This window comes from Blennius ocellaris (genome assembly GCF_963422515.1).
Source record: "Blennius ocellaris genome assembly, chromosome: 23".
NCBI lineage: Eukaryota > Metazoa > Chordata > Actinopteri > Blenniiformes > Blenniidae > Blennius > Blennius ocellaris.
The window spans coordinates 17,678,118-17,705,214 of NC_137672.1; the positions used below are offsets into that span (position 1 = coordinate 17,678,118).

General features: G+C 39.9%; 3 protein-coding genes across 3 annotated transcripts in view; 1 reads left to right on the forward strand and 2 right to left on the reverse strand.

Annotated features, from left to right (window-relative positions):
- Positions 1–1,110: 1,110 nt before the first annotated feature.
- On the reverse strand, positions 1,111–7,583 carry gmpr2 (guanosine monophosphate reductase 2). Its single transcript, XM_080519470.1, has 10 exons — positions 7,502–7,583; positions 6,343–6,476; positions 5,928–6,047; positions 5,101–5,184; positions 4,793–4,966; positions 4,633–4,714; positions 4,326–4,432; positions 3,372–3,414; positions 3,095–3,254; positions 1,111–2,305 (listed from the first exon to the last, which is right to left on the reverse strand). The coding sequence occupies exons 2-10, from the start codon at positions 6,427–6,429 to the stop codon at positions 2,116–2,118; spliced, it is 1,047 nt and encodes a 348-aa protein (XP_080375596.1). The 5' UTR covers positions 6,430–6,476; positions 7,502–7,583; the 3' UTR covers positions 1,111–2,115.
- Positions 7,584–7,869: 286 nt separating this feature from the next.
- Positions 7,870–10,670, forward strand: nedd8 (NEDD8 ubiquitin like modifier). Its single transcript, XM_080519329.1, has 4 exons — positions 7,870–8,062; positions 8,169–8,216; positions 8,302–8,384; positions 9,230–10,670. The coding sequence occupies exons 1-4, from the start codon at positions 8,045–8,047 to the stop codon at positions 9,342–9,344; spliced, it is 264 nt and encodes an 87-aa protein (XP_080375455.1). The 5' UTR covers positions 7,870–8,044; the 3' UTR covers positions 9,345–10,670.
- Positions 10,671–11,923: 1,253 nt separating this feature from the next.
- Positions 11,924–27,097, reverse strand: part of slc7a8a (solute carrier family 7 member 8a) — a 29,783-nt gene continuing 14,609 nt past the window's right edge. The window contains exons 4-11 of the mRNA XM_080518933.1: positions 22,661–22,786; positions 19,574–19,727; positions 18,582–18,705; positions 18,295–18,398; positions 16,918–17,014; positions 16,670–16,819; positions 15,763–15,940; positions 11,924–14,692 (exon numbers count right to left, since the gene is read on the reverse strand). Coding sequence (XP_080375059.1) covers positions 14,538–14,692; positions 15,763–15,940; positions 16,670–16,819; positions 16,918–17,014; positions 18,295–18,398; positions 18,582–18,705; positions 19,574–19,727; positions 22,661–22,786 — 1,088 coding nt within the window. The 3' untranslated portion in view covers positions 11,924–14,537. The remainder of the gene's footprint in view (positions 14,693–15,762; positions 15,941–16,669; positions 16,820–16,917; positions 17,015–18,294; positions 18,399–18,581; positions 18,706–19,573; positions 19,728–22,660; positions 22,787–27,097) is intronic.

Genomic DNA, 27,097 nt, shown 5'->3' on the forward strand with positions numbered 1-27,097 from the left:
CCAATATAGGACAGAAAAAAAACAACATAGAACAGGATAAACCAACATAAAACATGATATAATATAGTATGAGGCTTGATATAAGCGCAAGACAAATAACAAATAACTCTGCATAATATCTGTTTAATTGTTGTTGTTTGAGGGTAAAACGTTATTTTAACTCTAGCTACAGCTGGCTAATGTTATGGAAACATGCAGAGGATTTATTACCAGAGATCAATGTAGCTTCTCAGTTAGCCACATTAGCCAATTAAAGAACTTTTATCTTATAAAGTGACGTTCCTCTAAAACCAGCGTGATTTTTAATTGTGTTTTTACTGTGTAATACCAGCCGGACACAGTGGAGCTCGTACCTGCAGGAAGGTGACAGATAAACGCGGATTTGACGAGGATGGAAGCTTCTGGAAGGTTCTGAGTCTGCAAGGGCGGAACCAGAGGGTCAGTAGTGGAGGGGCACCGGGGGGGCACCCAGCTTTATTAAACCCCACAAAACTGAACAAAAGAAGGGATAACTTTCACCCACCAAGCTTTTAACTGAAGGTAATTGTTTGGCTTTTGTCACACTCATGAATATATGTGGGAATGAGACATACATGTTATATAATACAGGAGTCAGTCTTTGATCATGTACACAATATAATATGTGGATGCAGTCATAGGAATTTATAAATATATATATATATATACTGTAAATAACTGTACTAATATATATATACTGTAAATAACTGTACTTTTGCATCTTATACTTTCTCTTGCATTCAATACTGTATAAATATTAGTCATAATTGTGTAATTTTCTCTTGTATCCAGTTTAGTGTCAATACATTAGTCTAAATTCTCACTTTTCACCTCATTTTCTTCAAAACTTAGAATCATCTACAGCATGTCTAAACTAATCAAACCATTTAACTAAAATAAAATGCTCAAAGTAGAGCATTTAGTTTGAAATGAAGCATTGTATGATATTTTTTTAAGTATGATTGGTTCAGAATCAGTCATATATAGCATTGAGAAGTTGAAACAAGTCCAGGAAGACGTTTGATGCAGCCAGTTAGATAAAAACAAACACACATGTTAAGAAAAGACAACAACAGTTCATCAGTAACATGAGGAAGTATAATTTTTTTTATTTATTGATCTGATAAAAGGAGACAGTCGGACCTTTTTTATTCCAAACGTAAATTTTTTGGCAAAAACGGCACAATCCACACGTGTGTGAAACAGTGGAAAATAAAACAGATGTAACCAGTACTGCGAAAGAGAAAAAGTCTCGAAACGAGTGGACTTCCAAAGAAGCGGCACTTATTTAAAGGTAGGAATGAGCCCCAAGTTCACTTGAGTGCATGAATATAACCAACATTCCAGTAACACGTCGGCTACGAGTGGAGAACATCGTCACTATTTACTATCATAGCTCTGTAACTTTTAAACACAAACACTGAAGTTGAACTCACTAATTAAGATGTTAATAATGTTGCATGGCGAAAACAATTAAAGTGCTGGAATGATTTTAGGTCTGTTTTGGTTTTTTTTCTCAACAGTTGCATATATTTAAGCTTCATAAATAATTTAAGACGTTGGTTTAAATTTCTGGAATGAGCCAGCGGGAATGTGGAGAACTGGATTTTCCATGCGGCGGATCCCTGCAGCATGTAAAAAAAATCAAAGATTGGAATAAAATCAATGCAAATACCATAAAGCCAACACTTTGTAGGTTTCTGCAAATCATGGAAGTGGTAAAAAAAACAAAAAACATTAGTTTTCACTCATCAGTTAGAGGGCGACCTCTACTGGCTTCAGTAATTAATATAGAAATGCCAATTAATTTTTTCCCGACAAGGACAGAGAGAACTCTGCGTGGGAGGGTCAAATATAACATACAAAAGTGAATTAGGGAGATTCTAGAAGGTTGTGGGTTCAAATCTGTTCTCCCTGTGCTCGCATTGTTTTTTTTTTAGGGTTTCTAGGTTTTCGCTTTAGGAGAGCTAATTATTCACGCCCAAATATATATCATCAGGTCGATAAAATCACTCTCGCTCGAGCAGAATCAGCGTCCGGGGGACGGGGACTGGCAGTGCGTCGCTGACTTCCTGTCCAGCCTGCAGCTGGAGGGCTTCAGCTGTCGTTGCCAAACACCGTGTTGAGCTGCTGGGTGACCCTGATGAAGGTGGTCCGGCGGCTCAGCTCCTTCAGTTTGCCGGCGCCGACGTAGGTGCAGGTGGAGCGGACGCCTCCCAGGATGTCTCGGATCGTCTCGTCCACCGGGCCTTTGTAAGGGACTTCCACCGTCTTCCCCTCGGACGCCCTGACGGTCAAAGAGCCGTTCATAAGAGATATATAGATAGATAATTACTTTATTCCTCCCCGAAGGGAAATTGTCTTGTTGCAGCAATCTGGTACATACGAATATTATAAGATACGATAGAATAGAAATCTTAAGTAAAAAATTAAAAAATTTTAATATCTGGGTATAAGACATAAAGTAAAACACAGAACGGAACATGGGCTCTTAGAAATAAGCAGGAGCTAAAAGCAAGATCAATAAATAGTAAGGTGCAGTGGCAGAGCCATTAGAAGTAGGTATTATATAATAATAATAATAACAATAATACAGATAATAACAATGTGTAATAGTGTATAATACTCGTATATAGTACTACTAATAATGGTAGCAATAAAATAACAATAACAATCTATATATATATATATCAGCAATAATAGTGTATAATACTCGTGTACAGTACTACTAATAATGGTAGCAAAAACAATAACAATAACAATAACAATATATATATGTCAATAATAATAATAATAATAATACAGATAATAACAATGTGAAATAGTGTATAATACTCGTGTATAGTACTACTAATAATGGTAGCAATAAAATAACAATAACAATATATATATATATATATATCAGTAATAATAATAATAATAATAATACCAATAGTAATAGTATACTTATAATAATAATAATACCAATGGTAATAATGTACTTGCACATGTATAAATATATATACATATGTACATGCAATATGCCATATGAAACAGAGGTCGGTCTCTGGAGGGGGGGAAGGGGGGGGGGGCTCACCTGTACTCGGCCACGCCCCCGGCGTGTCTCTTCATCGCCGTGTCCGAGCTCATCCCGTAGAACAGCTTCATCTTCTTGCCGTTTTTCTCGATGACCTCGCCGCCGCTCTCCTCGTGGCCCGCCAGCATCCCGCCCAGCATGACGAAGTCCGCCCCGGCACCTGGGGGGGGGGGGGGGGGGGTCACACGGAGACAACCGGTCACAGCCTCGCCGGCACCGGGCGGCGCTCAGGAGGAGCCGCACGCCGTTTTGGACTTTGTCGAGGGCGACCACTTGCCGAAAGCCTTGGAGACGTCGCCGGGACACGTACATCCTCCGTCCTGTGAGACGGAGAGACCAGATTATATGAGACAATCAGAAGAACTGGATCTGCAACAGTTCACATCCAGAGGACAAACACACACACACACACACACACACACACACACACACACACACACACACACACACACACACACACACACACACGCACACACACACACACACACACACACTTCCACTCCTCATTGACGAGACTGTTCTGTTAATTATCAAAATGAAGTTGTTGTTTGGTTTTTTTGTTGTTGTTTTTTTTTCCTGTTTTTTGTTTCGTTCTGTTTTTCTCTTTTCCTTTTTTTCCCTTTGTTTTGTGTCCTTTTGTTTTTGCTTTTGTTATAATTGTTGTGATTATTTTGGGGAAAATATTTAGATCACTGTGATTACTGTATTACAATAAATAAATAAATAAACATACAAACAAACAAACAAATAAATAAATAAATAAATAAATAGTATGTAGCACTAACAAGGGTATTGTATGTATCTCCCCACCAAGTCTATCTCTCTCTCCTCTCCTCTCTCTTTCCTCTCCTCTCCTCTCCTCTTTCATCCCAACCGGTCCTCAGAATTCCTCCACCTCTGACTCTGGTTTCTGCAAAGTTTCTCCCTGTTGGGAGTTTTTCCTTTCCACAGTCGCAAACACACCTGCTTGCTCATGTGGATCTGTTGGCCTTTTCTATTTTCTCTATAAAAGCAAATTGGAATGACTGTAATGTATTTAAAAATGTCTTTTTTTTTATTAAAAAAGGAAAAAAGAACTGGATCTGCCACATTTACACGCACTTTATAAAAAGGTCAAACTTGATCCTGCTCCACTACTGAGAACTCTCAAAGACACATGAACACACTTTATCCCACATTTTGGTTTAAAAACACCGAATTAATGAAAAAAGAGAAAATCGGCGTCGCTCACAGAGATGATGTGTCCGCCCAGGCCGTGCGCCGCGTCCGCGCACTCGATCACGGCGCTGAGCTGAGGGTAGCCCACGCCCGTCTTCTTGCGGGTGGTGCAGACGGAGCCTGGGGGGGGGGGGAGGGGGAGGAGGAAACGTTAGCATTTGAGGAAGAACTTTCTCCTTTAAGACGGCTGAAGCGGCTGAAATTCGCCGTACCCACTAAAACGCTAAACACGTAATAAAACGTACACCCGCGACTTTACGTCGTTAATTGTTCGGCAGCTGGCGGCGACGCCGTCATGAGTCTAGAAACGCGGCGCTCACCTGGTCCGATGCCGACTTTGATGATGTCGGCGCCGGCGAGGATCAGCTCTTCCACCATCTCGCCCGTCACCACGTTTCCCGCCTGAGTGCGAGAAGAAAGTCGTTAGCTAGCCGTCTCACACACACACACACACACACACACTGCGGCTCATCCACCGACCATGATGGTGTGAGACGGGAACTTGTCCCTGACGTCCCGGACGAAGTGGACAAAGTGCTCGGAGTAGCCGTTGGCCACGTCCACGCAGATGTACTTGATCATCGGCACGGCCGTCAGGATGGCGGAGATCCTGTCGAAGTCGGTGTCGCCGGTGCCTGTGCTGACCGCCACGCTCTGGGGAGTCGATCAAAGGACCGAACCGAGAACATGGAAAGATCAAAGCAAGTTGGGACTTGGAAGTGGCGGGAGATGACAATCAAAGACCCGTTTCACAAATTCCATCATCAGACAGGAGGAGACGCTTGTACCTCGGCACATTCGGGATGCTTGGCGGCGAAATCCACCCACTGATCCACGGAGTAGTGTTTGTGGATGGTGGTGAAGAGAGAAAACTAGAGGAGGGAAAACAACAACAACAACAACAACAACGACACGTGAACTCAGAGCGTTCAGCGTCCAGCCGTCGTTGAACTTTGCCGATCTGCTCACACATGTACAGGATTTCATATTGCATGTACATATACATATATTTATACATGTGCAAGTACACTATTACCATTGGTAATATTATTATTATTATTACTGATATATATATATATATATATATATATATATATAGAGCTATTTTATCGCTACCATATTGTTATTGTTATATTATTGCTACCATTATCAGTAGTACTATACACGAGTATTATCCACTATTACACATTGTTATTATCCGTATTATTGTTATTATTATTATATAATACCTACTTCTAATGGCTCTGCCACTGCACCTTACTATTTATTTACCTTGCTTTTATCTCCTGCTTATTTCTAAGTGCCCATGTTCCGTTCTGTGTTTTACTTTATGTCTTATACCCAGATATTTTTATATTTTACTTTATTTCTATTCTATCGTATCTTATAATATTCGTATGTACCAGATTGCTGCAACAAGACAATTTCCCTTCGGGGATGAAGAAAGTAATTATCTATCTATCTATCTAAAAAACTGTGGTCATAGTTGTGGTGGATTTCTTTTTTACACACTTTCCTCATCCGTCACTTGATCTACGCGACACGAGGGATTTCATTAAATGCGGCTTCTCCTTCACGTTTCCACAACTCGACGGTGTTTTGTCTCCAAACCTACGTTGTGCAGAGCCAGGGCCATCTCAAAGGTCCCCACGGTGTCCATGTTGGCAGCGATGATGGGAATCCCCCGGTAGCTTCCTTTGGAGTTCCTGAAGGTGAAGCTCCTCATCAGGTCCACCTGCAGAAGGCCGTTGACAACCAGATCTCGGTACTTCACACTCAAATACCGTCTTTCACGAGGAGAATGGAGCGGCGGTTTGTTCACAACTGCTGAAATGCAACCGGTCGCAGTCACTGTATTTAAAAAGTGCCATGGAGGCTTCGACTTGGCCTCACGGCGCGGCGCCAGATGCCACAGCACTGCGCGATACGCAGTGGTATAGAGCAGCGATTCCCCGGGATGCACATTGAAGCACACAGCAAAAGGCACAATGCTGGTGGGGAAAAAAAAAATGGAAGGATTCGACACCCACCTCACTACGAGACTTGAGGGTGCTGCGCTTGGGCCGGAGGAGCACGTCCTTGAAGTCCAGCTTGACGTCATTCTCAATGCGAGGCATGGCTCCGGGAGAGACGAGTCGCGAATGGAACAGGGAACTATCAGGGACTGAGAGATAAAGAGAGGGAGAGGGAGGGAGAGAGAGAGAGAGGGAGAGAGAGCATGTCAAGACTCGAGAGGCACCTCATAGGTTTCACAATTCCACCATGTGTCGTCTGTCCAGCTGCCTTCATTCAGGCGATATATCGCATAGGAGCAGAAAATGAGGATTACTTTCTAATAATACAAAATCAGGAGCCGGCAAAACTAAACATCTGTGTAGATGGCGGAAACGTTTGCCATATGCTATATTGCATACATACACATATAACACATGTAGGTGCTTATTTCAGTAGTGCATTCTTATTCTAAAATATCTTCTTTTTTAATTCTTCTTATTTAATGTGTTCTTGTTTTGTTTTACTATCACTTCGCCAATTGTGTGTTTCACATGTGTGAAAGATGCCATATAAATGACGTTTTGTTGATTTAATCAGCCTGTAATGACCAATTAACGGCAATAAAAACTGCAAAAGGAATCAAATCTTATAAACCTATAAACTAATAAGTGTATTATTACTGTGGCACCTGGACGTGGACGACAGGAGCAATAAACATGTTTTATTAGGTTGATCACTGAGGGATTGAAGTCAAAGTGATAAACGTGAATAGCAATGATGTGTTGATCATAATGTGCATTAGTGGTCAGATCAGCTTCTGCGTGCTGTCTTAATATTACACACACGCACACGCAGACGCACAAGCACACACACACACACACAAAGTGACAGGAACTGTTCACATGGAAGTTAGCACGACCATCGTCGTCACCTTTTAATAACTCACAACATAGAAGTGTAATTCGATCATAAGTACCAAATGCAATAAATCTATATGAACCAGCGAGCAGCAATGTAAAGATCACAGCTGTGTGTTTCTTTTCGCTCGGGTGTCAAAATTCAAGGTTACACAAGCTGAAAAGTGTCAGAAATTAGCTAATTTTGATGCCCGTGTAGCATGTTTAGCTAAGTGCAAATAGAGCAAAAAGATATAAAGGAAGAATTAATGTTAAATAGATTGAAAGCAGTGCTTACCTCTCCGCTAAAAAAAAAAAGACTTTAACCGCTACTCAGTGCCTCGATTTCCTGTTCCTCTGCGTGTGGGGGAAGATTTACGGTGACGGACGTAATGTGTAGTTCTTTGGAGCTGTTTTATTATGAGTCTCAGAGGCGTAGAAAACTACAAGTCACTTTACGTTACATCGTGGCGATGTCGTTTAAACCGGTACATATACTTAAATGAAGAATTACGCGTTTGTTTAACCCCATTAAAACATTAGATTATTATTTAGGATTCATTTTGTACTCAAAAAAGAAGATTTTTCTGTGAAATGATTTTAATATCAAAGTGAGGGGGAACCTTAATGTGCAGACAAGGAGGCGGTCGGAAGTCGCCGCGCGGACCCCAGGAAACACCCATCGAATCCGTGGAAGTGCAGAAATATCGAGTTATTCTTCCTAATATTCTCTCCAAATATTCATATCCTTAAGTTTTAGTGGCGGAAATATACATTTATCCAACGGAACTGTCATTTCTGCGCTCACCGTGGTGTTTATTCTTCCGACAAGCCAGCAAAAATGCTGATTAAAGTGAAGGTAAGGCTCCAACATCAACGACTAGCTAAGAAACAAATCGTGTTATTCACATTGTTATTGTTATAATGTGCACAAAAATCTAATTGATCTGATGTTTACATCGCAGACTCTCACTGGCAAGGAGATCGAGATCGACATCGAGCCCACAGATAAGGTGAACAGCTGATGGATGGCCTGGTTTGTGTCAGCGATTTGAAACGCAGCGTGTTTTTTTTTAATAGTTTTTGACGTGAATGCAGGTGGAGCGCATCAAGGAGAGGGTGGAGGAGAAGGAAGGGATCCCTCCACAACAGCAGAGGCTCATCTACAGTGGGAAACAGATGTGAGAGCTGATCTTTGAATGTGCCATTTGTATTTAAATGTGACATCTGTGGTAGTTGCAGCAGTTTTTAATAGTTTTAGTGTCTTTAGTGTAGGTTTTTGTCCTTTTGTTGTGGTTGTGTGTTCACGTCTCATCGTGTTGCTTTTATTTTGGCAAGTTTGTTTCCCTCTCTGGAAGTTTGTGTCTCTCAAAGTTTTTTTTGTTCTGTTTTTCTGTGTCTTTGTGATAGTTTGTGTCTATTTAATGTAGATTATCGTCCCTTTGTTGTAGTTCTATGTAAATGTGTTTTTTGTTGTTATTTTAGATTACTTTCACAGCTTTTAAAAAAAATCTCTTTAGTCTTCATTGTCGTCTTTGTTGCAGCTTTGTGTTCACGTCTCATTGTGTCTCTTTTTGTTTTGGCAGCTTTGTCTCCCTTTCTGAAAGTTTTGTCGATTTTCATTTCGTTGTTCTGTGTCTTTGTGACGGATTAGATTTCTCCCTCTTTCATGCAGGTTTTTGTCTGTTTCCATGTCTCAATGTGTGTTTTTTGCTGCGATCATTGTCCATTTCTTTGGCAGCTCCAGGTCTCTCTTAAAGTTTGTGTCTCTTAGTGAGTTTCAGTTTCATATGAAATGTTCCTTTAGCCGAATGACCAGCGCTAACGGAGCGATACAAGTTTAACGGGCTGCAAGAGAGAAAAACCAACACTTTGTAGTCTTTTACTGGCTGCGCCAAGAAGAGAAATGTACACCGCCGCCAGCCCGCGATGCGAAATAGCTTAATTTGTGTTCCTCTGCACTTTGATAAACCGGTTTGTTTGGCAGTGCGGATGGCATGACGTATCTTCTGCCCTCTGTTTTCAGGAATGACGAGAAGACGGCGGCGGATTACAAAATCCAGGGAGGCTCGGTTTTACATCTGGTTCTGGCCCTGAGAGGAGGATGTTTGCTCCACACAAGCTCCAAGGCTGCTTTGTAGCCATGGCAACACACTCCCCTTCCCTAAAAACAAAACAAAAAAAAGTATAAACAAACAAAAATAAATCAAACCATGCCTTAGCAGCTGTAATATTGAGACACGCTGAATCAGCAGGTGGTATTTCGGTCAAAGAAAACAGTCGTATCCACAATGAACAGCCACAATCAATGTTTAACAAACATTTATCTTTCGGTTACAATTTTTTTTTTAATGCAGAAGTAGTTTGACCGCAGCAGAAATCTTCCGCCTGCAGCTGCAGGCCGTCGGCTGATCTTCACACGCAGATAAGTCGAACCCCGAAATTCATTCCCACATGAAATAACTTGGAAATTTTTTGTCTTTCGTTGCTCCAATCGGCACAATTTAATATTGGCAGGAGGCTGTTTTGATGTTGTGAAGCTCCGTCTTTACATTAAAATAGTCTCACATTTTGGGAAATGCACATCCATTTTTTAGATTCAGTGTTTTATCAGACGATGCTTTAATTTTCTTAACAAAAAGACTATTGTCTTTAGTCTTAAATATCCCGTTAAGACACGTTGAACACTCCCTGTCATTCAATATCATTTCTTATTTTCTTTGTAGATTCTTACTGAAGGCATCAAAACTATGAATGGATGTGGAATTATGAAGGAAACAAAACAATAGTAAAATAACTCGATACCTGTTTTCTATTTTAGTTTCTTCACTTGGTCCTTGATTACGTTCTTTGCAGAAATGAGTGGATTCAGTCACACATTGACAGATTCTCCTGTTCGACCTCAACTGCTGCGCGTCGAATTTAATCTCATGTTGATTTTAAATTTGACCTTCAGCAGACAAGAATTATAAATTAGAAATGTCCAGGCACCTGAAGGTAAACGGGAGCCCCGATCTCAGTGTGCTGTCGGTTTGAGGATTGAAGTTAGTCTTGTAAATGTGACGTCTCTGCAAAAAACGTCACGTCCAAACACGACCGCGTCGGATTTACCGAATCCGGAGGTTCCAACGTGCTTGAAGTGACTTATTGCCTCTGAAATCAATCATGCAGAAATGTCCGGCTGGTCGTTTCTGCAGTACGTCCAATCAAACCCCCCCCCCCCCCCCCCCCCCCCCGAATCCAAACGAGTGTTTCCCACAATGCCAAGCGGTTGATTCAATGAGAAATGTCTTTTGCGTTTGATTCCGTCTGTTACGAGTGTCAGTATTGTTTGGATGGCGGTCGGAGGACGACCGCGGCTCCAGTTTACACAAAGTGTACGTTCAGAGACTGCTGAGTTTGTTTGCTTCATCCGTGGAGACGTGTGTGAGACTGACTTCTGCGCAAGTGCGTCAGTATAATAAAGGTTTAATTCTGAAAAACGCTTCACTTCTGCGACGTTTTCTTTCCCCTCGTCTCGTCCAAACGGCGTCAGCGAGGCGCTTTGAGGCTCCGTTTTTACAACCTTTCAAGTGAAAACGCATCTTTTTTTTTGTGTTTCCCGTTTCTGAAAAGTTTCACCATTCCACGGCGACGTTTTGAAAACGATGTCTTGTTGACAAAACTGTGGAGACGTTGATTGTTTCCGCCGTCGACGCGGAGCACAAGCGTTTTCAAAAAAGTTGCGTAACTCCACCCCCCGTTTCCATGGAAACGGGGCATTTTTTGAAACGCTTCACCTTCGAAGTCAAGTCGCGTTTCAGTGTCGTAGCGCAAACTGTGCTCCGAAACGCATTTTCGCGTTATTAACTGAAGTCGACGTCGTGTAAAAGCGGCGCCAAGTCACTTTTTCAGCCATTTTTTTTTTTTTTGGTCGCGATCCGAAGAGTTCAAGACCGTAGTTGATGGTGGGAATTTATCTTTTAAACACAAAAATAAGTTTCACCATTACACGGCAACGTTTTGAAAACGATGTCTTGTTGACAAAACTGTGGAAACGCTGATTGTTTCCGCCGTCGACGCGGAGCACAAGCGTTTTCAAAAAAGTTGCGTAACTCCACCCCCCCGTTTCCACGGAGACGGGGCATTTTTTTTTGGAAATGCTCCAACTTCGGAGCCAAGTTGCGTTAGTTTTGCGTTATTAACTGAAGTCGACGTCGTGTAAAAGCGGCGCCAAGTCACGTTTTCAGCCGTTTTTTTTTTTTTTGGTCGCGATCCGAAGAGTTCAAGACCGTAGTTGATGGTGGGAATTTATCTTTTAAACACAAAAATAAGTTTCACCATTACACGGCAACGTTTTGAAAACGATGTCTTGTTGACAAAACTGTGGAGACGCTGATTGTTTACGCCGTCGACGCGGAGCACAAGCGTTTTCAAAAAAGTTGCGTAACTCTACCCCCCCGTTTCCCGGGAGACGGGGCATTTTTTTTTGGAAATGCTCCACCTTTGGAGCCAAGTTGCGTTAGTTTTGCGTTATTAACTGAAGTCGACGTCGTGTAAAAGCGGCGCCAAGTCTCTTTTTCAGCCGTTTTTTTATCCGACGTCTCGTTTTTTTTGGTCGCGATCCGAAGACTTCAGCACCGTAGTTGATGGTGGGAATTTATCTTCTTTTTTCCCCGTGACGCAGACTCAGAAGTGCCGAAGCCGGCGACCGATTAAAAAAAAAACCCCACTTCCTTCACACGTGCACTTTTTTTTTCTTTATTCTTATCAAACACGCACCACCAATATGTACATTTACATTTGAAAACACAAAAATAGATTTAAAAGTCTTGTTGCTTTCAAGTCTTCTTCTGTCTCGGCAGACGGAAAAAACGGAGTTTAAATTAAAGACGGTGTTCGTGAGAGGTGTTGTAAGAAGTGATGTCATACTTGTGACTGGTCGGTTTTGAATGAAGCCCAGAGTTGTTGACGAGTTGTTAAAAAAAACAAACAAAACAAAAAAATATGCAGATGACAGAACTGTAACTTTATATTGTCACAAATAGTTCCAGCAGTTGTTGGAAAATCCAGGCCTCATTTCTGCACATTCATTTTAAGATGTTGGGGGAAAAAACAAGTTTTATTCCTTGAAATGATTGCAACAAATAGGCAAATGTTGTTTTTTTTTTAATATAAATGAGGCCTCGATGTAGAAATGGAAACAAGAATCAGTGGTTTTTATTCACCGAGAGACAATAAAACAGAGCCGCTGTCGGGACGTGTGCGCGTGTTGACTGTGAAATACACAAATATCTGTACAGGCAGGAAAACACGCCGTTGTGAAGGCGTCTCGTCTGTTAAAAGGTTGAAACTCCTGAGGAAGGAACGCGTCGAAAGCGCCAGCTCAGATTCCTGTGGCACAAACCGGCTGGGTTACATGGAGGCGTGTGTGTGTGTGTGTGTGTGTGTGTGTGTAGAAGGCAGTTTTGAAGACGCCCTGAGACGCTAATAGATAATATAGATTATTTAAAAACTCACGACAAGGCTGACATAAAGATGGATAATGGCTTCTTTCAAGGGGCCGCCTGGATAAGTTACTGCTGTACGTGATTCAAAGTGTAAAGAAACGGCGTGTTTTTAATCGTAAAGCTCATTTCTGAATCAGCGGGTTCAGAGGATCAGTAGACGAGGAAATATCAGGAAACTCGTAATCATTTAAATCAATCTCTATTCCACTTAGTGGATTTTGTTTGAAAATACTTATTTGGATGAAATACAACTTTTCTTTTTATATTACTTTCTTCTAAAATACATATTCTGCTCGTGGGTAAAAGCCAATAAAGTGCACGTATTTTTTAATAATAATTTACGTTTTTTTGTGTTTCTACAATCCGGTTCCAAATGTCACTTAATTAAATAATATTAAAGGCTGTTGGGATATTTAGGCAGCAACAAGTCTTGACACTCTAAATAGGCAGTTTGTTTGATTATCATATTTTTTCCCAATTAACAGTTTTTACCTTTCGTCTCATTAACATTTCTTCTGGAAAATAATGGCCAAGAAGGAATGCAGGGGAAAAAGGCATCCACCCAATTGAGATTGTCGTCATTTCCGCTTGTAATAGTTCGGTTTATGCGGAAATATAAGACATTTTAATCATGCATACTTTAAAAAAATATATGTAAAAAAAAAATTAGGTTTCAATTTAAAGGTTATTTTGGCACTTATATAGCACTGAACTAAAACGTGTTTCACATCTTTGTTTTAAATGCAGCTAAATGACAAAACTACACAGAAAAAAAGAGAAAAATACTGGAAAGACAATCTAAAATGGTTCCACAAGCATTCACGTGTCGGTTTTTGGGATGTTTGCACACCAACAGTACAAATGTGATTAAAACTGCAGATTATTTTTCCAGCCCGCCCTGTAATGCAGCTTTTTTATTTTATTTTTTTTTAAGAGTCAGGCGGTGTTTTTTTGGTTTTTTCTGTCGTTTTAGTTTAGATAAGAATGACAAACTGGTCTTTAAGAAACACACAATACACTGTAATTAAGGCAATTAATTAAAAGACGACGACACCGTGCGCATTTTCACCAACACACACGTCACAAATCTCACAACAGCTTCCAGATGTTACACGTCACACATTATCAAGAGTAAAAAAAAAAAAAATTGAAAGGTGGAGGGGAAACGACTGGTTGTTAGAAAAGAAAGTGTCTACAAGGCTAAAAAAATTAACATATTAAAACTAAAAAAAAAAATTAGAAAACAAAGGCATTTAATATTAGAAATGATCACAATTACAAAAAAAATTCAGAAATACAATTATCTTCTGAAAATGAAATGCAATATTAGTGTACTTCAGCACATCACATGACTTGATTTTGATTTTTTTTTTTTTTTTGACGTTCAAAAATGCAGCTTTGGTGTGTTGAACGAATCAAAATGAACCAAAAAAACAACAGAAAAACAGATTTTTTTTTTGACATCACAGTGGAGAAATAGTCTTTATGTTATTATTAAAAAAGAAAACAAAAGTCACCATTGTTTTGGGAGTGTGTAGAAAGTGGTTAAATGTTTCTGAACGGCTGCTAACCTTTCTTCTCTATTGCACTTCTGATGGGCCTCAAGACGGGAAACCGCCGAGGCTGCATTTATATCAAACACCTCGCAATATATTTCACATTGAAAAACCTTGATTGATTATGACACTTAAAACCACCAAAAAATAAAAATAAAATAAAAGTGTGGCGGGGCCACAACTCCATCCACTTCTTGTATGCCTGCGCAGGTGTGTGTACCCATGTGTGTGTGTGTGTGTGATTGAGGGGGTGAGTAAAAAAAAAAAAAATTTTTTTAAAAGGTGCGCTTTAGCAGTCTTCTGACTTGTGGTTGTCTCCGTCGCCCTTCGACAGCGGAGACCGAGCCTCTTTCATTTCCTCGCCTTCGTCGCCGCCGTCGCTGCTTTTGCTCTCCGCCGGGTAAACGACCACACACAGCTTCTGGCCCAGGTACGTCATCTTATCTGGAAGGGGGGGAGAAAGGAAGGGGGAGGGGGGGGGAGGGGGAGGGAGGGGAAGTCACATGACGCTTCGTGTGAAAAACGCATCGCGGAGCCAGAATCGGCCTCGTTTCCAGTGACGCCCGAGCGTCGTCGCCGTGGAAACCGACACCCTAAAACAGCAAATTTTTACCGATTTCGCTCGGAAACATCGTCGTGGAAACGGGGGGCCTCGTATCACACCTTCTGTCTCATGATATTTGAGCGAAATTTAAAGTAAATGTATGTAAGTTTAAAGGTTTTATTGTCGCGTCTACAAGTGGAAACGTGTTTCCCCCGAACAATAAAACTCTTTGATCTCCACAGAGAAAGTCAACATTAATATGAAAATTATATTTATATATATATATATATATGTATCTATATATATATATATATATTAATCGGTAAGAGACTTGCAGGCATAGAATAAAAGCGTCTAACTTGTACATGCCGTTCCTTTTTGCTTTGATGACATCATTCTTTGTGACTCAAACAAAGTTCAACATTCAGAAACGACTGTGCGGCTTCCGAGTCAGATGCGAGCGTCGCAGCAACTTCAAATCGCGTGACACACAAATACTTCAATGGGGGATATTCACACAGAAGATATCGTACAACCCTCGGCCTCTTTGGAATTACAATAAAATATTCTGATTTAATTTACAGGCAGCTTTGATACCGGATGAGCGTCGTGGTAACAATATGATTTCCAATAAATACGAATATATTGTGATATAAGATGAACACCCATTGCAGCGGGTGGCGTTTACTGCTGTTGTAACATGGATTTAATTTACTTTAACTGCCCTCATATATATATATAAGAATTCTGGCAATGGATTTCATTAAAGAAAATTCAATGGTACCATAATTCCAACAGTTATGTGGTGTAACAGGTAGACATGGTGACGGTGGAGGGGTGTAGTTGTGGAGTAAGAAGACACTCCTGCAGCCCATTAACTAATCACACATGACTACTGGAGGAGCCGGGAAGCAGGAATTGGGGAAAACACTAAAGAGTCTCCAGTGGAGTTCGTCCGTCCGGGACTTACTGACGAAGGCGCCGACGCAGCGCGGCTTGTTGTCCCAGTAGACGCCCAGGAAGTAGACGGGGACGCCGGTGAGCATGATGGCCAGGCCGATGCCGCACACGATGGGCTCGGAGTAAAGGGAGAAGATGAGCAGGAAGGCCCAGAAGAGGAGGTAAATGACCGGCCAGATCAGACTGATCTGTGAGAGACGAGAGAAGGAAAATGATAATTAAAGGTTGTAGATTATAGGAGAAAGCGAGAGAGAAAAAACCCACAATAACGGAGAGCAGATTTCGATTTCGACAAGCTGATAAAAACATTTACGTGTCATCTGTGTTTTAATGGAAGATAATTCAGTTTGTCCTAAAAGTATGGGTCCTAATACATAACCCTGTGGGACTCCTTCAGCGTTAACTCAACTCAACTCAACTTTATTTATAAAGCGCTTTAAGCAGCCGTAGCTGAGACAAAGTGCTGTAAACTGAAATAAAAATTTGAGGCAAAATAAAAACATTAAAACAATTAAAACAACTAAAAAAAGTTAAAGAAATAAAAACAATCAGATGGTTAAACAAAACATAAAAAGTTAAAACAATAAAAAAAAAAAAAAAAGGGTGTCTCTGCTTTCCAATGCAGCAGGAAAAGAATCGGGTTCAGGTGGAAATTGTTTCCCTTTTACCTTGAGAAGAAATTCAGTTAACAAATAATAAGTGGAGGTGGAAAAAAAAACAATAAGTGGAATCACAATTATCTGGTTTCAAAGATAAATCGTCTGTGTGGTGAAGCATTAAAACATGGGACCTAACAAGGAGCCCTGTGGGACACCATGATTTACTTTAGAATTAACGGACACACGTGTCTTCCAACCGTGTGTTACTGCTTTGATAACACGTTTGTATAAGAATAATAATTAAATAAATGAGCCCACCTTGATTGGCCGGTGAATGTCTGGCTGTTTATACCGCAGCACAATCTGCCCGGCGACAGTCACGCCGTAGAAGAGGTAGTTGATGAAGCCCACGTAGTTGATGAGGGTGTACATGTCGCTGGTGCACAGCATGAGCAGCGTGGACAGACACTGAGGGGGGGGGGGACAAGGGACACAGACGTCAGGATGGTCTGTACGTGACGGGAGGGGAACGTTCATTTTGGGGTGTGGGGGTGGGGGGGACTTACAGTGAAGAGCAGCGCCGGGATGGGGGTGCAACGCTTTACGTGGATCATGGCCAGCAGGCTGGGCAGGTGACCCTCTCTGGCTCCGGCGAAGAAGAGTCTGCCGGGGAGGAAGACGAGGACGGAGTTAATATATCGATAAAGACGTCCGGGACAGGACTGACCGTTAGGGCTGCACAATATATATATGTATATATATATATATACTGTCGTCATTTGTCAACTTTTGCAATGTAACCATGGAAACGGTCAGAATGTGGTTGGGAAATCCCAAACACATCTTTTTTTTTGTTCATTTATTTATCTATTTATTTAAGGAACATCGTGCAGCCCCGCCAAAACCACATGTCTATGAGAAGTGTGGGAAGAAAAAATGAAAATGGGCGGAGAGGAAGAAAACCTGGAAATGAAGAAGTGGCAGCATGAACTTCACACAAGGTAACGTCTCGTAGTGGAGCTCTCCGCTTCACATGACGCTTAATTCTGAGTTATTAGCCTTCTGGGTTGAAGAGATTGAAGAAAAAATTCCATAAAGAACAAAAAATGTTCAGTTATTGGTTTAAGTTCATCTTAGAATAGATGCTATTTTTTTTATTTAAGCTGAAATAAATAATTTGATCTCGATAATTACAAAATACCACTATAATAACCAAAATGCAACATTTTTTTTAACCTAATTTTAGGATTTTAAGTTAAGATAAATGGCAGAAATGCCCCAGAAAACGCATAGGAGCAGTTCTGGAATGACATCTGATGGTAAAGTTTAGACCAGTACTGTATTTTTATTACTTAAAAAAAGTTTATTTCAGTCGTCGTCATGGAAACGCGGGGCCTCGTATCACACCTTCTGTCTCATGATATTTGAGCGAAATTTAAAGTAAATGTATGTAAGTTTAAAGGTTTTATTGTCGCGTCTACAAGTGGAAACGTGTTTCCCCCGAACAATAAAACTCTTTGATCTCCACAGAGAAAGTCAACATTAATATGAAAATTCGATTTATATGTATCTATCTATCTATCTATCTATATTAATCAGTAAGAGACTTGCAGGCGTAGAATAAAAGCGTCTAACTCGTACATGCTGTTCCTTTTTGCTTTGATGACATCATTCTTTGTGACTCAAACAAAGTTCAACATTCAGAAACGACTGTGCGGCTTCCGAGTCAGATGAGAGCGTCGCAGCAATTTCAAATCGCGTGACACACAAATACTTCAATGGGGGATATTCAAGTATTTTTTATAAAAATATATCATACAACCCCCATTATACGACAAATCTCCGTCGGCGCCGGTTGTTATTCGTGAGTACGTGAGAGTGGAGATGCGTTCGATTGGTGAGGAATCAGGAAACACCCGCCGAGGGCCGTCAGCCCGACTGACCGTGAGGAGGTAAAGAGGGAGCCGTTCACGCCCCCGAAGGTGGAGAGGGCCACGGAGATGGGCATGATCCACGCCATGACCCCCAGCAGCTTCTCCCCAAACGTCTGGATGGGCGGAGGCGGCGAGGAGATGGAGGTTAGATGAAGAGGGAGGCACACAGGCGGATGGTTAGATCACTTTTTTTTTTTTCTTTAAAAATCTATCGATTACGCTCGAGCACAAACTTTTTAGTGGTATTAACAAGGGACGGCCACCAGGGGGGGGTAACGTTCGGGTGGCGGACTCACCACGGCCACGGCGTTGGAGGCCAGCAGCTCCTGCGGGCTCATGGCCGTCACGTAGGCGATGTTGGCGAAGACGTAGACGAAGGTGACGAGGGGGATGGAGATGAAGATGGCGCGGGGGAGGTTCCTGGAGATTAGATTAGATTAGATTAGATACTTCGAACCAGAAGTGCAATATCGCAAGTATCAATTATACACACATACACACTCGCATATATAAATAATAAATAAATAGGGAACAGTGTGAAGTTGCTATTGCTAGAATTTGCATTATTTATATTACATTTAATGGACTAAGTGCCATTGACGTGCTTTAGCGGGGTGAGACGCGGGATTTAGGCTAATAAAATTAATTAAAATTAAAATTCCGATTCAAACACCGCAGTTGCGAGTGAATATTAATATTCATCATGGAATGTAATTTAATTAAACCTTTAAATGGAAGATCAGTAGTGTCAGTGATGTTTCCTTTAATTCTATTTACTTTTTTTTTGTAGAAAATATGGAAATATAGTTTGTTAGCAGATGTCAACATTAAAAACTACAAGGGTGTGGATGATAATAGAAAAATAAAGTAATTAAAAAAATTATTCCATTAATTATTCTACCCCTATTTTATGGGAAAATTCTGTCTTGGACAAAAAAACAAATAATGTTATAAATGACAGTAATTACAATAACACAATGGATTAACCATTTATTTATTTATGGATCTGCGTTTTGTTTTTTTCCCCTTTTTAGTCTGAGGAGTAATTCAGTTAAATCGGTGGAGGGCAAAACCTATTCTGTTGAACACAAATGGTTAATTTTCTATCCCGGGGTTCTAAACATAAAGCCAGTCGGGCAAAAAAAAAAGAAAAAATGTGTTTGACACCCCAGTAGAAGTGTTATTGCGTCTAGATTTTTAAAAGCCATTGATAATATCTTATAATGTGATATAATTCAATATTCAAGTAAAGTGTTTGTATCGACCATGAATCATTTGGGCGCCTTACACGTAAGGATCCACCAGCTCCTCTGTGACGTAGTTGAGGAAGTTCCACCCTCCGTAGGCGAAGGATCCTTGCAGGAAGGCCAAAGCTATAAGCCCCACGTCGTAGTCCTGGAAGGGCTCGAAGGCGTTGGCGGGCTCCAGCCAGTAGTACTCTCCTGTAGGGACGACGCCATACGTCACTTTGCAGCCGTCATTTTAAACGTAGAAATATGAAAACTGACAGATTCTGATCTAAAAACACTCGATCGGCAAAAATGACATTCAAAACCGCCCTTGGTCAGAATTTATTAATGCGTCTGTGGCGGTCACATGACGCAACGCCTTTCACAATAAAACAATGAGTCTAACTTATGTGAAGTGATACTTTAGACACGTAAACTCAAAACAATTTCCAGATGATGACAACTTGTTTTAATCCTGAATAAATATATGATATCAAGATACAGGTGACTGAGGGTTTTTTTTGCAAATATAATAATAATTTCCTTTAATATGTAAATTTCAGAATAGACTGGCGAATTCTTGCAGTTACAAAAGGATCAAAAGAAGGAAAGACTTTGACATTTGTCCATATCTGCAGTTTATATAAATAAAATAAAATAAAATATAAAATAACAGAGCAGTGCAAAATATGCATATCTCACTTTCTGACTAATATTTTGCACTGCTCTGTTTTATTTTATTTATTATTTTATTCTATTTTCTTGTGTATATACTTATTTATTTAAGTATGTCGGCACCAGGGTAGACGGCAAAGTAAGTATTTCATTACACTGTGAAACCGGGCTTTTACTGTTGAAATGACAAATAAAACACCTTGAACACCTTGAACCTTGAACCTTGAATATGTTAGTTTGACTTGTTGGTCCTCCAGAGGTCAGATCAGGTTGATGTAGCTCCTCAACTGAAATCAGTTTGACGCCCCTGGTTTAAGATGTTGGATTATGTATTTTTGTTGTTGTTGTTGTTGTTGTTTTTAACGAAAGCGAAGGAACGCAACATGTTGACAAACTCGTGTCGGCACATTAATGACGTGATAAAACCCTGGCGTCATAATGGAAAACAACACATTTCTCCTGCTCTGGTGTTTGCAGACCTTGTTTGTTTCCCGAGGCGGTAAACAAACTGGTTTCCACTCAAACTCTGGGTTTGTTGTGGGGAAAAAAACAACATCTGAAACCCATTAAGTCACATTTTACTCGGCCTGGAAAGTCTCTGCGAGGTGATTCACTTGTTTTTTTTCGTTGTTTTCCACCAAACAGTTGCTTTCATTTGTTCTGTTATCGTTTTGATTTGTTTTGGAAATTATAAGAAGTTTTTTTGTCACATATTTGATAAAAAATGGGCTCAAATGCAATAAAGAATATCAAAGATGTGCTAGTAAAAGACTTTTAGGCCTTTTTTTCTGTTTTCAAGTGAAAATTGTGCTGAAAGCAACACTTTTTTTTCTTTTTTTTTTGAAAAACTGCTCCCGACGTGGAACTTTTCGATCTGACTTCGTATGTGAAAACAAAGAAATTGCAACTTTCCTTGAGCGCTGCAATACTGCGCATGCGCGTCACAGCGGGAATAATTAGTTCCTCTGCACACGAGCAAGTAGACGGACGATAACGACAATTCTCCTGGGTCTCGGTGCTTTTATTTTGACAGTCACCGTAATAACGATCCAATTTGTTCGTCTGGCCACAAGAATGCCCGTGAACTCCCATTGTTAAAGTTTATAGCGTATTGTTCTCTGCTTCATGTGTGTGTGTGTGTGTATGTGTGGTTTCATAACAACAACAAACAGCACCCTCTAGTGGCCTGGCACGTCAACTACATCGTTTCTGTTGTTTCTGTATCGACGGACCACGTTTTTTTTTTTAAATCCTGCGAGACTTTGCTGACTTTTCACTTTAAAGCGTCGTGTAAACTGTGCTTTAATTTGAAAACGGGGCGGATGCGTCGTTAATCCCGGACCTTAAAAACATGTCATATTTTTTAATTCATGAAATTCCTGTTGAAAATAAAATGTCAGGTTAAAAAAAACAACAATTCGCACCCTGCACATGACGTGAAATCCACCGTCTTCAAAGGCTCGCATAGAAAAATCCCTCGTCTGTTGTTTCAGGGTCTTTGTCCCTGTGGCCCCCAACAATAACTGACCCTCGGCCATGTTTGAACTGCACCCCCCCCCCCAAACCCCCCCCGCAGGCCTGCTCATATAAGCTTTGTGTATTTTAACTAAAGAAGAGCCCCATGAACCTGCTGAACCCTGTGAAGTCCCCCGAAGACGACGCAGCTGTGTGTCCCCGGGACATTTTACTCTCCACACACACACACACACACACAAACCCGCAACTACTTAAAAAAAAAATTACGTTAATTAGAATTAAAACATAATTTATCGTCGACGCTTAAGAGGGTGGCTATCGGAAATGTTGTGATTTATTATAATGGAATCAATAACTTACAAACAAAGAAAGTGAATTCATTAGTGTGAAATGTTTGAACCCTTTTAAAAAAAATTAAAATAGTAACTTATGTAACAATTGAATATTAAATGAAATACTAGTATAAAAGAGAAATAATTGCACTACGGTTTTATTTGCATGGTGTTGCTTAAAGTACAATTAAATATATAAATGATCTATTAAAAAAATCTAAATATATATGCAAAATTGAATAAAAATTTATATTTAAGAATCTACATGGGAAAAAAACTGTAAATATTTTTTTTAAGCAAACAACTATTAAGTCTAGAAAGTGCTCACTAATTTATAAGCAATATTTAAAGGTCGGTAAAGTGTATTTGTACATGTATATGTGAGATATCAGTGTTTAACATGCTTTTTCAGTCACGGAGAGGAAAAAGCACGCGCTATAAGTCATATGCATAATATATTTTTCCCATCTTGGCAAAATGTTTCCTTCTCTGCCAGTTAAAGACAGTAAAAATTGAGTTTTTTTCTGCAGAATTGTAGCAGCGTTTTGTTGTCATACAGTGACATCTGGTGGTCCCAGATGGTTCGTACCGCTGTCGCTTCATAGTAGACTGCCTTACCAGACAAGGAACTGCAAAAAAACCCAACAAAAACAAAAGTTTTACCTTTACAGATCTGCACGATGCCCATGATGATGATGAGGGCGAGCGCCAGCAGCTTGCCGGCGGTGAACACGTCCTGGACTCTTGTGGCCCATCGCACGCTGGAGCAGTTCACCCAGGTGAGCAGCACTGGAACAGATGGAGCAATTTAAGAAAAAACAAAAAAACATGCTGGAAATTCAGGTTCCCTGTTAAAATCAGAAAGAAAAAGGCAGATTTCTGCTGATCTGTGTCATTAATTAATTAATTCAGCCAATGATCTGGCTTCTATGTGCTGGTTTGTAGTTTTTCCATATTTAATTCTTCAATTTCATTCATAATCGTTAGTCGTGGTGCGTATGCACAGTAGCGTTTTCAAAAAGTTGTAATTTCAGATTATCGCCTCTAAAATACTCTGAAGTTTTTCCATTTTCACTTGGAATCGTGCAAAGAGGGTTGTATTTTTTATTTTTATTTCCCAACGTAAGGTGACGTGTCTGAACGACCTTTGACCTCTCTGCTGCCGTCACTGATACGGCGCCACGTGATGCAGATATGCAAAGATAATCACAAGGAAATGTGCCATTGTTCAAAAGTACTCCTGTCAAAAAAAAAATACTCAAAGTTTTAGTTTTCAACCGAAAACAAATTTTGTGGCTAAATAATTTGGCTAAATTTACATAATTGAGATTTGTTCAATGTAATTTTATCTTATACATTTATTCTTTATTAAAAAAATATAATTAAAAATATATAAAATATATAGAATATTATAATATATATATATATATATAATAAAAAAATATTAATATATATTATTTATTATATAATTATTAGTTTGTGTTCAATGTAATTTTATCTAATACATTTACTATATATAAATAAGTATTATAATTATAAATTTTTTAAATATATTTATTATGTAATTATTAGTATGTGTTCAATGTAATTTTATATTATACATTTGTTATATATAAAAAAGTATTGTTATAATGATTAAAAATATAGAAAATATATATATTCTATATAATATATAAATATATATAATATATTATTAAAAATATGAATATATATTATGTATTGTAGTTTAAGTGTAATTTATGAATTCTAATGCTCATGAATATGCGTGTTATTTTTTTTTAAGTGTTGATTGTGTGAGAAAACGCAAATGCATACATTTTAAAAACTCCTATAAAGATGTTGCACATGGAAAGAGGACGGGTTGTGAGGGTTCAGGCCGGCAGGGTGCCGTTAAGCAACCATTCACGTTTTGTCCCGTTAAATAAACTCTTGAGCTGAGCGGCGCGGCGGGGAACCGTAGCAGGACGAACCCGCCTGCACACAAACACACACACTTGCGGTTGTGTGTTTCAGGGCGGCGAGCAGATGCTCAAAGACTCAATATGCCAAAAAATAGTGATGTGAATCTGCAACGTGTCGACATAGTTCTGCTTTACTTCCTCTTTCTTTTGCACAAATATCAGACAAAATAAGACGTCACATGCTGGTTTTTTCGCTTCTTTACACCAGAAAGGCATCTTTTCCTTTAATTCGGCCACTAGATTGATGCATTTATCTTGAAAACATAATATAAGAATGAAATGGTGAAATAAACTGCATTGGATGCATAAAACTAGAGCATTTAGAATTTAGCATTAGATAAGACTTAAAGGTGTATAGTTCTACTCACTTTATTGCAATATCTTTATGTTAAGAATATTGATTTCCTGATTTTACCTAAACTATTGTTCTTGTGCCGGTTTCACCTCGATTTTATTTTTTATTTTTGGCATTTTTGGGGGGGCATTTAAAGACCAGACTTTATCCACGATCACCTCCTTCACTTGTTTTCCAGTCCTAATTTGTCCTCACCATTGATAACAGAAATTATTTTTTTGTTTTTTTTTGCTATAAACTTTATCTTTTATTGTGAAAATACAGGAAGTCTAGGATTCAGATATAAATTATGACTTAACATGAGGCAAAATTAGTGTTTAAGTTTAGAGTGACAAAGATGTGAGGTGGTTAATAATGAATAATTATATAATAAATAATATAGTAATATTTTTTATAATATATATATTTTATATATGTATATTATCTATAATATAATATATATTTTTAATAATCTATCATATTTTTTACATATAATAAATGTATAAGATAAAATTACATTGAACAGTTTTTCCTCAATTATGCGAGGTGGTTAATAATTAATAATTATATAATAAATCATATATTAATATTTTTAATAATATATATATTTTATATATGTACATTATGTATAATATAATATATGTTAAATATTTTTAATAATATATAATATTTTTTATATAATAAATGTATAAGATAGAATTACATTGAACAGTGTTTCCTTAATTATGTAAATGTAGCAATATTATTTAGCCACTAAATTTGTTTTCAGTTAGAAAATGTATTCGTTTATGCAGTTAAATTGAGTGAAACTCGTATAACTTGTACTGAGCCCCCTCCGAACCACCCCCCCCCCCCCCCACCCCCAGATTACATAAATGTTAACTGATCTGTACGTTATACGAAGCACCTGCTGACCGCTTTACATCAACACCATGTAGCACAGGGTGGGGTTGGGGGTGGGGGTGGAGGTGGGGGTGGGGGTTCAGCTGTCTGTAAGCTGAGTATACAAAATGTCCCTCCGATGCATCGGAACTTGCCGCGACCCCCCCCCCCCCCCCGACGCTCGCCGTCTGCGCCGGTGGAGGCGGACCCACCGCGTGCCACTTTGTGAAACGGTACACCTTGAGGAACCTTTTCGCGACACGACCACCCCCCCCCCCCCCCCCCCCCCACCCCCCTCACCCCCCCCACCCCACCCCCCCGATTCCACTGTAACCAAATCTGCTTATAGGCCAAATTCGTGGCCAAGCGAGTAAGCTCCTAACCATGCGCGCGATTATGTAATATTCCCCTGCAAGGGACACATTTAGGGAATCGCAAGTCGGCCGAATCACGGAGTCGGATATAGCCGCGCCGGCTGCTCCCAGGAATGACGATTGCGTAAGAATTAACCGACGTCTCATTAAAGTTTCTCTCCTCGGCAACGAGGCTGCCGGCCGGCGCGTTCCTGACCAGGAAAACCTCCTTTTCCCTCAAGATGTCATCGTCTTTTATCTCCTGGGTTGGCGAATGTAGGTCAATGTGTCAGAAGCGCACGGGGGGGGGAATCGGTCGTTCCTGCCGTTTCCGCGGCGACCAACTATTTACGGAACCTTGGTTCTCGAAAAACGAAGCTCCAGGCGCCGTCACTTTAATGCTAAACGCTTCTTTTTTGCAGGTTTTCGCTGCTTTAGCCTCGACCTGCTGTGCATGTTAGCGCATGTAATCGTCCCTCCTCCTCTGGCACATTTGTGTTCAAGAGAAAACCCTGTAATACTTGGAACTCGCCTCCTTCAAAGTAAAGGTTTTGACAGGAGTCCGTACTCGCCACGCTTCAGGGCGACGGTCTGACGGCTCCGGTTCCTCCACTTCTCATCCGTCTTTCAGTTTTGAGACGAGTTTCCATTCAAACTCATCTTTTTCACCACATTCGACTCATAATTAGGAACAATATACATCATAATTCCTTTAAAGTCATAACTAAAGCCTGTTTTGGAGCAAATAAAAAATTTACAGTGGAAATTCCAGATTTAATCTCCATTATCTTTAATGTGAATCTTTTATATATTTAGATTTAATTGAATTCCTGCTATTAGCAAGGTTAAAAAATCACTAATACTTAGTTCAGAGTAGTTTTATTACTTCTAATTTTACTCCAGTCAGCACCTTTATTGTAATTCAGTATGAAATGTAAACACTTGAATATAAATGTACTTTATTTCACATTTTTTTCCCCGCGGCTCTTGATGCTAAAGACAAAAGTTACTCGAGTACAACTTTGTTGCACGGCTTGTGGATTTCACACAATTACAATTAAAGGTACATGTAAGAACAGCGAGTTTCCGTTAATGAGCTCACATTGTTCATAATTACAAACAGAAGCATTTTAGAAATACTCAAACTACTTTTCGACACATTTGCTGCTTGTGAGGTATTTCTTGGGAAAAAAAGTGTAAACGAGTGCTCAAGTACGAGTACTATAATTTTTTTTTTTTAATTTCATAAAAGAACATAGTCGAGTCTTGACGGCAAAAACGGCAAAAACCCCAGAAACGACTGAAGGTGGGCGGAGCTACAGCGGCTCTGGGTAAATGATATCGCAACATAAACTGAAGCTTCCACTACTTTTTCATGAAGTTGCTGCTGCGTTGCATGTTTCAATAAATCCGCGGTACGAGTGACCTTTTTGGAGGTTGTGGGGGGTGGCGGGGGGTGGAGGGTGGGGGAGGGGGTGGGGGGGTAGTTTATCTGAGGCGTTAACAGAGGACGGTGTTGTTGTGTCTGTCTGAAGGCTGCCTGTAGTATTTGACCGGTGTGTGTGAGTGT